The sequence below is a fragment of the Brachypodium distachyon genome, chromosome 2 (assembly GCF_000005505.3).
Source record: "Brachypodium distachyon strain Bd21 chromosome 2, Brachypodium_distachyon_v3.0, whole genome shotgun sequence".
NCBI classification, from domain to species: domain Eukaryota; kingdom Viridiplantae; phylum Streptophyta; class Magnoliopsida; order Poales; family Poaceae; genus Brachypodium; species Brachypodium distachyon.
Genome location: NC_016132.3, coordinates 45,032,927 through 45,043,942, shown reverse-complemented (window position 1 = coordinate 45,043,942; position 11,016 = coordinate 45,032,927). Strand labels below are relative to the sequence as shown.

General features: G+C 45.3%; 1 protein-coding gene across 2 annotated transcripts; it reads right to left on the bottom strand.

Moving 5' to 3' along the window:
* Positions 1–82: 82 nt before the first annotated feature.
* Positions 83–6,763, bottom strand: LOC100834303 (carbonic anhydrase, chloroplastic). 2 transcript variants are annotated; one of them, XM_010233769.1, is made up of 9 exons: positions 6,566–6,740; positions 3,972–4,182; positions 3,600–3,661; positions 3,417–3,465; positions 1,246–1,362; positions 1,100–1,153; positions 837–922; positions 615–720; positions 83–501 (listed from the first exon to the last, which is right to left on the bottom strand). In XM_010233769.1, exons 2-9 carry the CDS (start codon positions 4,116–4,118, stop codon positions 367–369), a joined length of 756 nt encoding a protein of 251 aa, XP_010232071.1. In that variant the 5' UTR covers positions 4,119–4,182; positions 6,566–6,740; the 3' UTR covers positions 83–366. The 2 variants fall into 2 exon arrangements, with proteins under 2 accessions (XP_010232071.1, XP_010232070.1); XM_010233768.3 differs by lacking the exon at positions 3,972–4,182 and having other exon boundaries at positions 6,566–6,763.
* Positions 6,764–11,016: the final 4,253 nt, after the last annotated feature.

Below are 11,016 nucleotides of genomic sequence, written 5' to 3'. Positions count from 1 at the left end.
TAAATGGAGGGTTAGATTTGAATGGTACTATCATCTGTCTTTATGGAGTACCTATAAAACCCCTCAATGTAACACAAATACAGAGTCTTGATGAAAATGGTATTATAATTATATAGTTGATGTCTTTTGGTCACAAGATGACCAAATTACGCATCACAAGTACAACCCCACGTCAGAAAATGGTAGAAACTTCTATTGCTTATTACAAATTCACATCGAGCCATCCGGCATGCAGTACTGGAAAATAGCGAGTACATATACTCCATGGCATCGCATCCACATCAATGGATCGATCTGTAGGGTCATCTCCATATCTGTATGTATAAGTATACGTTGTATGTATAGGAGTTAACCGGATGAGAGGACTTAGAGCTCCCATGTGTCGAACTTGCCGGAGACGAAGTCGTAGTGGCCGCCCACGAGCTTGAGGGTTCCGTTGGCGACGCCTTCCTTGACGAACGGGTAGGTCTTGAGGTTCTCGAGGGACACGTTCACGGCCTCCTGTAGAAATCCCAGAATATTTTCTTCGTCAGCACAGCAAGTCAGCAGAATATATAGTTCGAGTATTCCAGCAGTGGCCAAGTCATCACAAAGTATCATGTGGTCGTACGAACCTTTTCCAAGACGGCGCATTGGTCATCGAAAGGCATGGAGGCGCACTCGGTCTGCACCTTCTTCTTGGCCGGGAACCCGATCCTGACCCAGTCCTCGACGAAGTGGCTGAACGATCAAACAGACGGCCGGAGAGCTCGAGTCAGAATTAACAGAGCAACAGAAGCTTTGTACTACTGTAATTCACCGCCCTGTGGGGATTTGAGGTGTTTTACTATACTTACAAGCTGTCATCTGCACCATCCTTGAGCGAGAGGAGTGCCTTGATTCCACCGCAGCGGCTGTGGCCAATCACCACGATGACCTCAACCTGCCAAAGTCAATGCATGCTACAACAGTTAGGACGTACATTATTTTTCTAACTCCATTTGGCACCAGATCTGGGTCCAATATGATATGTTCACTGGTGCAATAATGCATTATTATCACAGTAGTAGTACTAATGTACTAGCATATCTGAAGTGACAGCACTGGAGAGAGGGTTGACCTTGAGGGCACACACGGCGTACTCGATGGCCGACCCAACACCGGCGTACTTGTTCTGCAGTCGACAAAAGCCGAAACAAAATACGTCAATAATGCACCTAGGCGACCGGCCAAAACGGTAAAGCTATATATATGCGGGTGGCATACCTTGCAGTAGGACGGGACCATGTTGGCGATGTTGCGGACGGTGAAGGCCTCACCGGGCTCCAGGCCCAGGGTCACCGACGGGCACACACGTGAGTCGGCGCAGGCGAACACCATGTACTGCACACAGCCAGCCAACCAATCAGAAAAAAAAGTTTCTAAAACTCCACTGCTCTCCCTAATAAAGAACTTTTCACACTTGTTATTGATAAGCAGATACGCTGTTCAGGCTGGCCGAAACTTTCGGCCCGTGGTATCCGGGTGTAGTAAAAAAATAAGCAGATGTGCTGATAGTGTGATAGGTGGAGTACACGGCGATTCCTGACACCGCTTTGCGTTAAAAGGCTGCCACTTTTGACCTGTACCTTCTCTGTCCCGGACAGCTTTTTATCCAGAGGAAAAAGACAAGGGCTCGGGCAGAACAAAATTAACAACAATGAACTGGGTGGAGAACACAAAGCCAGGAGGCAAGTGGTGCTCGGGAAGGTTCCTTGGCATCGGAATATAGATATTCCACTCACTCCCCGCTAAGAGCAATGATCCAAAACCAAATTGCCGAAATAAAACACTAGATTATGACTTTGTGACAGGACACCAAATAACAGACCTTATTGTAGTTATGACGACAGGCCCCACAATCTGCAAGTTGCTGTTTCAAATCACGACACCAACAGGGAGGTTGACAAGACGGACAATATAGGACTTGTGTTTGGGCGATACTGATGATGATAGACATGGATCATCACTTGCGGATATGCCATGATTCGTTAAAGAGAAACGATAAGCCAAAGGAGATGACAGATGCCTCTGTTGTAACGTAGACGTAGCCTTCAGCTTTAACCGGTCTCTCGCACGGCAAGCTTTACGTACTTGCATAAGCCAATGGGCCTGAGATTAAGCAGCATATAATCCTATAGTCACCAACATGGTCCTACAGTATCACCAATCTCCAAAAGGCTAATGGTAGTAGTGCCATGAGAAAGGCTTTGGCCAAATGCCCAAACATACTATATGCGCCCAGCTTTGATTAAAGGTTGTAGACACATTTGTCACTAGTGGTCCTCAGATTGAGAGCTCCACCGTAGGGCCTGCGTGAGATTAATTCTGTGCGCAGGGCCATGGCCATGGAATGCTAAGTTACAGCTGTACCCATTGAGGTGGAGGACTATTTCTTCTCCGCCAGTACAATAAACGAGTTGAGCAAGACTTGCGGTTCACGGTTCTTGTGTGTGGGGCCTGACGCGGCCGGTGCCAAGATGATGAGACTTCCGAAATGGTCATCATCAAAAGATGCTCGTGTCCAAATGTTTTGTTTTATAACAAAAGTGTCCAAATGTGATAGTGCCAGGAGAGACGGCCGGCTGGGACTTTTTGAAATTCAACACGGCTAAGTTTGTTGGTCCAATTTTTTAGGGCAACCTCAACAACCGGGCGAGTACCAGGGCACTGCACGCCAATCGAGAATCCCAAAAGAAAAACGAAAAACGCTTGTACTTGCAAGATTCTTAACGTCAAGTTATCCTAGCCGGTCCTGCTGTAACAGAAAAGGGAGAAAGAACCATATTCTAATGCTCATCGTCCACAAGACCACAAAGTGATACGGAGGGTGACCTCTCAATAAGCCAAATCACATCATGGAAATGGCCAATGCACAATGACGCATGGCCCTGTTTGTTTCCTAGCGGTGCATGACAGGTGGGGGTTAACCATCGCAAAGGAAATCCACAGGTGTACTTGTTTCTGCTCAAGATTACGCTGCGCCTATGTTAGTTTAGGACATAACCTAGTACATCAAGTGACGGGCAATGGCGACAAGCTGTCACGTTTGACGGCCAGGCAGGCAGCCTGGCAGCGGTTTCCTTTTGTCTACTTTGACCGTGATCAGAAACTGCTACGGACACCCCGTGGGTATACCTCGGATTGTACGCCGGCCGAATGGCAGGTTTTCCGCTGCGCTAGTACTAAAACACGGACAGTTCGCTACCTGGAGAAGTGCCAGTAATAACACAGATAGAATTCTGTGGGCCAAGGGTCGTTTCGCAGACCACTCCTGAATCTATACAGTACAACACGGTTTTGGCTAAGCTTCGCGACGAAGTCTACAAGCTACTAATCGCAGAAGGAGAAAGAAAAACAGAGTCGCTAGTAGAGACAACATTAGTACAGTTGCATACCTTGGGGGCCTGGCCGGCCTTGAGCGGCTCGAAGACATCCGGCTTCTTGCTGCCAAGAGGAAACGGACAGAGGATCAGTCGAGGAACCTAAGAAATTCCCAATTCCCAAATCGAAAAGGAAACATGGCGAATGAAACACAGGATCGAGTTCTCTTGGCGGCAGGATTATAGTGGGGGACTTACTCGTAGACCTCGGTCTTGAACTTCTCGAACCCGGTCTTGAGGCGCTCCACGGCGGCGTCCATCTGCAAGGGAAAAGGATCGCCAAATTAAATTAGTCGCCGCCACACACAGCGAGAGAAAACACCCTTAATATGCAAGACGAGAATGAATTTCGAGAAGAGAGAACTCTGCCAACGAAGAGCATGCACAAAAGGCAATCAAAAGTAGATTCGAGAGGATAATACGCTTTACATCAAAAAAAAAAGTTGGAAGGCAGCTACGAACTGAATCAAATCCAAAGAGGGGGGGCAATAAAGAGGGGAAAAAGAAGAGATGGATGTAGCAGTTTGTGGATGGTACGGGGATATGAACAGGAGATGGACGGAGACGGACCTTGCTGCTGGAGGGTGGAGGAGGTGGTGGAGGGTAGGTGGGCTTCTGGAGGAGTGACGAGGAGGAAGAATCTATCGCTGCTGGGCTCTCCCCGTTGCCCGGGGGGGACTTCTTATAGCAGCAGGGGAGGCACAGGCAACCGCTCATCTTCTCCTCCCCGCTCGTATCGCCCCCTCTAACTTTTTGACCTTTGGGTTGGTCTCCCGGATTACTAGCAAACATGGCACGTGGAATGAGGTGAGCGGAAAAAAAGACAAGGAGAATTAGCAATGGAGGATGGGGCTGGTTTTGTGGCCAAATGACCGATCAGAATGGCAAGAGCTAGCCCCCTCTTTCTTTTTATTTGTACAGTATGTTGGTCAGATTAAGCCTGTGAGTTGAGGGTGACTGGAGCTTATCTTATCCTTTTGCATAGGGTAGCTAGCATATCTAGCTATGGGTTGGTCTGTTTTAGTATGAAGTTAGTGAAAATATAAATCAAATAAGGCAAAAGGTTGAACAAAGGAAGCTAATTAATCTTTTGGTAAAAAAGGGAAGCTAATTAACCATGCATGAAACCATGGAATACCGCGTCATGCAATTATCGCTATTTTAGGAAGTCAAAGCGTATCAGAAGATGATGCTCCTGGTCATTTCTTCTGACAGCCAGGTTGGACATTTAAAATGTCTCCTGCCCAAGTAGTACTGCTTGGCGATTGCCGGCTACCAGATCGAAGGACACTTGGAAATAAACTAGAGAAAGAGCTGTCTCTGCTGAACGCATGTCAGGTGCGTTAAATCCAGATGCTAGATTGCTGATACGACGATGGAAGTTTTCTCTCACGCGGAGTCGTTTGCATGCGGAAGAGCCACACCCACCAGGACTACACGCAGGGGCCCTTCAAAGAATCTTCCCTATCTGTGCGCATTACCGCCTTTACCCCTTACCGACCGATCAATGGGCCCACCGCTTCCTATATTATTGGAAACGGATCATCAATTGAAGAGGGGCAGTTGCTCCCTAATCTGCGGTCCTGATCCGGTATTCTCTGCCCAAAGCACATGCTGCTTGCTATAACCATCGGTGAGTGTCTATTTTTTTTTGGCAAAGTACGGAGTATAATTTATGATGGTCGTATATAATACGTACCTGGCGTCTCATTTTAGCAGTCCCGTTCTCTTGCGAGAAATCGAGATTTCAAGCATATATTGATGATATATATCTGACGATTCCTATATATGCTGTCTGGTTAGTACCACACATAGTTGCGGGTTGCAATCAGCATCAAAGCTCTTCACCACACCAGGAGCGTGACGTATAACGTTGACAGCAACAACAAAAAAGACAGCAACAAAAATCTGGGCTCCTCGTACTGTCTTAGCGGTAACAATTTGTTGCTTGCCACATAGAATCAGATATCTACCAATTGACTTAAACGACTCGATGAAAACACGTTTCAATCTAGAATCCTTAGATGAAATCGATCTGAGATTTTGTTCTAGAAAAGTTGATCAGGAAACTAAGTTGGGTTCGATAAATTACAGCGAATTTCTTACAGTATCTTAATGCATGTACGAATACGATGATATTAACTGGACCCTGTCTTAATTTAGCGATATATATCATGTGTGGTAAAACACTGTATCTATAGTGTTTTTTCAGAGCTTTGAAATGGAAAAAAGAAAGAAAGCTGACGATCTGGATGACTCATTCGTTGTTGCTGTAAACTTTTATGCACGTATCAAAGTCAAACTACTCAAAAGCCAAACGACGGACGTCTGTCTCTCTTGAAGAGAGAAAAAGAAAACACAGACCTAGCGTAATTCCAGCCTTTCAGTCGTAGCAATAATCGCTGATAGACTCCACCTTATCGCTTTAAGGAAAAGCCGCCACAGATTAGATTTCTTTATGCAATTATGCACTTGGAATTTTCTCCTTTCCACTTGAGACTTTGATGGAGCTCTTTTCTATCCAGGGGCACGTTCTTATCTTCAATTAACATTACCAGTGTGACCACCTGCCCTTTGGAAACCCTTTCTCCCGCATTTTCTAATGAGTTCGGTGGCATGCATGTTGATGGTTGATGCAGAAAGAATAAACAACCGTGTGCTTGTTCAATCCATGAATATACTATTCAATGATTGCTTACATAAATATGAGAGCTAGCTAGATCATGGCATCACTCAGGCACCATGTGCATGTGCAGTTTGGTCAACTGTGCAGTATCTCGATGGAAGCTCGATCTTACGGATGAGATGAATTGTCCTTTTTAGAGCATGAATGCAGTTTCAGCCCGGAATTAGCAGGTGCATTAACGTTTTGCTGCAGGTTCAGCCTTTGCGCGCCATTTTGATAAGATTCTGGTCATCACCATTTCTCCCATAATCTGGGAGAAGAATCTAGCCAGCTGTTTGCATGTGCCGTCGTGTAGTAGAGCTATAGCTAGGTAGACGAACCCGTGACGGTCATGTCATGCCCAAAACAGCAAATGACATGCCAAACCTGGCTAAAGCTCAAGAAGAGCTTGCCGGATATACAGAGCTAGCGTAGCTAGGATGCATATGCATGGCGACGTGTGTATGCATGCATGCGCGCGGTTGCAGTGCAGACGTACCAATGCGGGCGCGACGGGCGCGGCCTGGACGGGGGCGTTCCTGATGAGCCTGGGCCGGAAGCTGCCGGAAGAGGACGGGGCCGGGGTGCCGAGGCTGGCGACGACGACGCTCTTAGCGCGGGGCGCGACGGTTGCGTAGCACCAGTTGGCCGCGGCGGTCGACATTGTGCGAGTGGGCAGTGCCCTGTGCCCTCCTTATACGCGCCAAGAAATAGCGGAGGGCGCGCCGGGGTGCGGACAAAACATGTACAGGACGCGCGCGCGCGCAAGGGATGCCGGCCGCGGCGTGCGGCTCGGCACGGCCGGTGGATCCGGGCCACGTACTGGGCGGGCGCCTCATCCGGCACTCGCCCACTCGCTCGATCCACCGGATAGGCTCGCGATAACGCGCCGCTCCATCGTGGCCAACGGTTCGCGAGCCACGCATCCTGGTCCACACGCGTCGCGGGAGCGGGAGGATGGGAAAACGTACAGCGGATTTGAATGCGCGGCGTTGGGGGATAGATACGGTACGGGTGGGTGCTACTACGGTTGAGGCGGATAGAGCTGCTGGATGTGGATACGGATTGTGACGCCGCTAGCCGCGGCTTCCGCCGCCTATGGTCATGGGTTTGGGCTTTTCTTTGGGCCGGTCGTGTGGTGTGGTCGTGGTGCAGCGGGTGAAGGGTGTGACCGGAGTTTGCTCACTGAATTGTTAGCGTCGGATTATTTTTTGTTGGGGGAGAAGAGGGAACAATTGTGTACCTAGCTGCTGTAAAATACTATAGGTACTACTGCATTGTTTTTTGTGGTGAATAGGTGCCTTTTTATCGGACGCACGATCTTGGACTGGAAGCATGAGGTGAAGGTAGGATTTGGTAATTCTACATGGCTGAGAATGAGCTGGATCTCAGCCAACGGGGTGCACATTACCAGATCAAACTATCATGTTCGTAGGTGGCTGCACATCTCTACTACGCTAGCGTTTGAGTGCAGATTTGATTTTTGAACGGACATGCTCACATAGTCACATGTTTGCGACTTCTCATTCTCAGACAGTCAGACTACCGTAGGGGAGTAACTCACACGGTCGTGCTCTTTGCCGAACACTTTCTTACAGGTTCCTTCAATTCAAGATATCGTTAACTAGACATTTTATCTCTTAAAAATAAGTACTGTACTACCATCTGGAGCCTGGACAGAAGTGAACTAGCCAATGGACTATCAGCCGGAGGATGGATAGAACAGAAGTGAACTGGCCTCATCGAAAAAAAAGAGTAAAATCCATTTTAAACCCTGTGCTGGTAGTGGTGGATCCAATCGAACCCTGACCTGCAAATCCCTGAACTCTCAAATCCCGGTCATTAGTGCCCTTAAGTAGAATTAGCCCCAGGATTGCTGACGTGGCAGGGTCTAAGCTAGGATTGTCCAGGCCACGTTGGATAAGAAGGTTTACCACTTCGGAATAAGAAACTAACAGTTTGCAATTCGGAGAAAAAAAAACAAGGATTTGCGTCCCGCAGTCGTCGACGGCGGCGGTGGAGATGTCATCCGGGTCTGTGTCGAGCGGCGGTCGTCGATGGGGGAGAGGCACCGTGGGAAATAGGCATTCGTCGGTGCCGTATCGTGAAGATCCGATGGAGTATGAGCTAACAAAGTGCTGCCTTTGCGCGCGACGTGAAGCGCCGAGGTGGATTTCATGGAGTCCGCGAAATCCTGGAAGAAGGTATTATGCCTGTGTGGATGCGTTGATAAGCTCAATTTCCAGTTAATTTCTCTCGTTGGTATCAATTTCGATCGACTCTCTCTTTTGTCTTTTTTTTTTCTGAAGTGTTCATTTTGAACAGTTCGGTGGCTGTGGGAGCATGTATCCCTGTTTGGCAAACCACTTAAGGGCACTAATGACCGGGATTAGGAAGTTCAGGGTACTAAGTTCAGGGATTTGCAGGTCAGGGTTTGATTGGATCCACTCTACAAGCACAGGGTTTAAAATGGACTTAGTATTTCCTCCGTCCGGAAATGACTCCTTGTTTAGGTTCGATTTGCAAGTCAGGGTTCAGTGAACCAATTGTGCCATTTTTCATGACATAGTATTCCCTCTGTCCGGAAATAAATGACTTGGATTAGTATAATCCAAGTCACTTACTATTTCCCTAGTGTTATAGTTACAGTTGACCGCCAAAGAAAATTGGATTGACACGACACATTGTGTTTTTCCCTTTACGGGGCTGCATTCCTGGGACAAAGTGGCGGTGACAGACACACAACCTCTAATGTCATTCTTTTCAAAATCTTTTTTCTCTGAGAAATAACAAAAAGTTCAATGGAATTTTAGAAAAGCTGTGATGCCAAGTAACATCACAGCTAACGCATCTACCTGCCACCGGTCTCACAACTCAATGGCTGCAAGACATAGCACCCACAGAGGCCTAAGTCCTTAGTAACTGTAATTTCTACCGTGGATTGTTTGTTTCAAGAACTGGAAACCAGGAGATTTTTTCTTAGAATTTATGTGTACCAGATTTTATTTTAAAAAAACAAACGGTCAAATCTTTTGGTAAGAAGTCCTACACTTTTCATGTGCAAATCGAAAATTTATAGGATCCTATAATAAATCAAGATGACATGGCACTATAATCCTACGTCTTTTCCATTCACACGTTTTGCGAATCCCACAAGCAAACAGAAGAGACATAAGTGGTGGGAGCTCTCAAATTTAAACATCATGCCGTTTGAATGGATTTTCACATTGTTTCACTGCTGAAGATATGATATTTAACCACTAATGGGATTGATTGCTATGAGTCTAAAATTGGTTAGTATTGATATATTGTCATCGACACTACTTGGTCACAACACTCTAGCGCTAAAAAGTATCTAGCGACCAACTTTTCGATCATTGGTCACTAAAGGACATGTCAATAGATAACAATGTTGGTTGTAACAACCAATATATATAGCTATCAAACAATGTGGTTACAAATAGCCACTGGCTAATGCTATATTTCCTTGTAGTTTTTCCATTAATGGAACAATTTTGACTCTACTTAATCAATGAATCGAGTCCTTTGGTTTCAAAGAAATTCCAAGCGATATGGCACAAGTTGCAAAATACGTAATAATTCCTCCATTTTTACATATAATAAGTTCTAACTTTGTTCTAAGTCAAACTTTTCAAGTTTGATCAAGTGTATACAAAAATTATTAAGATCTAGATATCAAATGAGAATACCATGAAAAAATATATATATGATGACAGATTTAATAAAAATAATTTGGAGTTATAAATATTGTTACACAATAAACTTGGTCAAACTTGCAGAAATTTGACTTAGAACAACGCTAAGACTTCTCATATTTACAAACGGAGGTAGTGCTGAAGAGCTAGCCATGCAAGTACATAGGCACGGTGAGGATTTACATTCCCATTTTGTACATGGGTGCACAATTTGTCTACCCACCCCCACCACACAGCTTGTACCTCGTGCTAGATCCAGTAACCTTGTAGTGGAGAGACCGTAACAAAATAAAGAAATTATAGAGAACATGATCCCATAGGGAGATTATATCAAGTTCTTGAAAATTCTCAAATTCCACACTATTCCAACCTCGGATGGATGTACACGTAAGATAAACTTGTCACTACTCTTTGCAAAATATATCTAATTTGGAGTTGACATTTTAAATGGGCACGCGATAGAATCTTCACTACCAATAAGATTTTAAGAATGTTTTCGAAATTTTCTCATGTACCACGTAACCACAACTATTTAGTTAATTACGAACATAGAATACAGATTGTGAGATTTGAGGCTGTTGAGAGCAAGATTGGCCGGTTGGACCCATCAGGCGGTTGCCACATGGCCAAAAATAACGTAGATAGTTGCTGATCGCCTGAAGTATACTAGTCCGGCCTAAAACTAGAGTACATATCAAGGAACCACAACGGCTAGGGTTTCAATTTTAAAAAACTTCAACATATTTTCCTATTACAGAATATGTTTATTTATTGCTATTTTTTTCAAGATTTTCCCTTTTCTGATCGATTTTATGTGATTTAACATAGACAACGGTTATTGTCGTTATGAACACATATAGGGGTACTGGGATGGGGACATATTTTGAAACAGAGGTCAGAACTGTCAAAAACACATACCACTATTTTAGTTTTTCTCGGGTGCTCAGTGAACCATTTGCATTTTAAATATTATTTCCATTGTGCAAAATATATTTGTTAAAAGAAATAGAAATTATTTTTTTATGCCAGCAAAGTATTTTTGTATTGTGATTTCTCAAACCGAACCTCCAATTGCCGTGATTACTTGGTACTCACTCTGATCCATAATAGATATCGGAGATTTAGTGCAGATTGGTGGATCGAAAGTAATACTATTTAGTCTGGCTTCATGCCAGTTCCACGGAGAGCAATCGATTGCCTCTTTTTCATTTTGCGACGGACGACTGACCGGCCC

Excerpts from the sequence above, each read along its gene's own strand:
- LOC100834303 (XM_010233768.3), bottom strand. The coding sequence starts at position 6,730 with ATGTCGACCGCCGCGGCCAACTGGTGCTACGCAACCGTCGCGCCCCGC. Across the intron at positions 1,363-3,416 it reads AGGCCGGCCAGGCCCCCAAG|TACATGGTGTTCGCCTGCGC; the intron begins GTATGCAACTGT and ends GGCTGTGTGCAG. Across the intron at positions 502-614 it reads AATGCGCCGTCTTGGAAAAG|GAGGCCGTGAACGTGTCCCT; the intron begins GTTCGTACGACC and ends GGATTTCTACAG.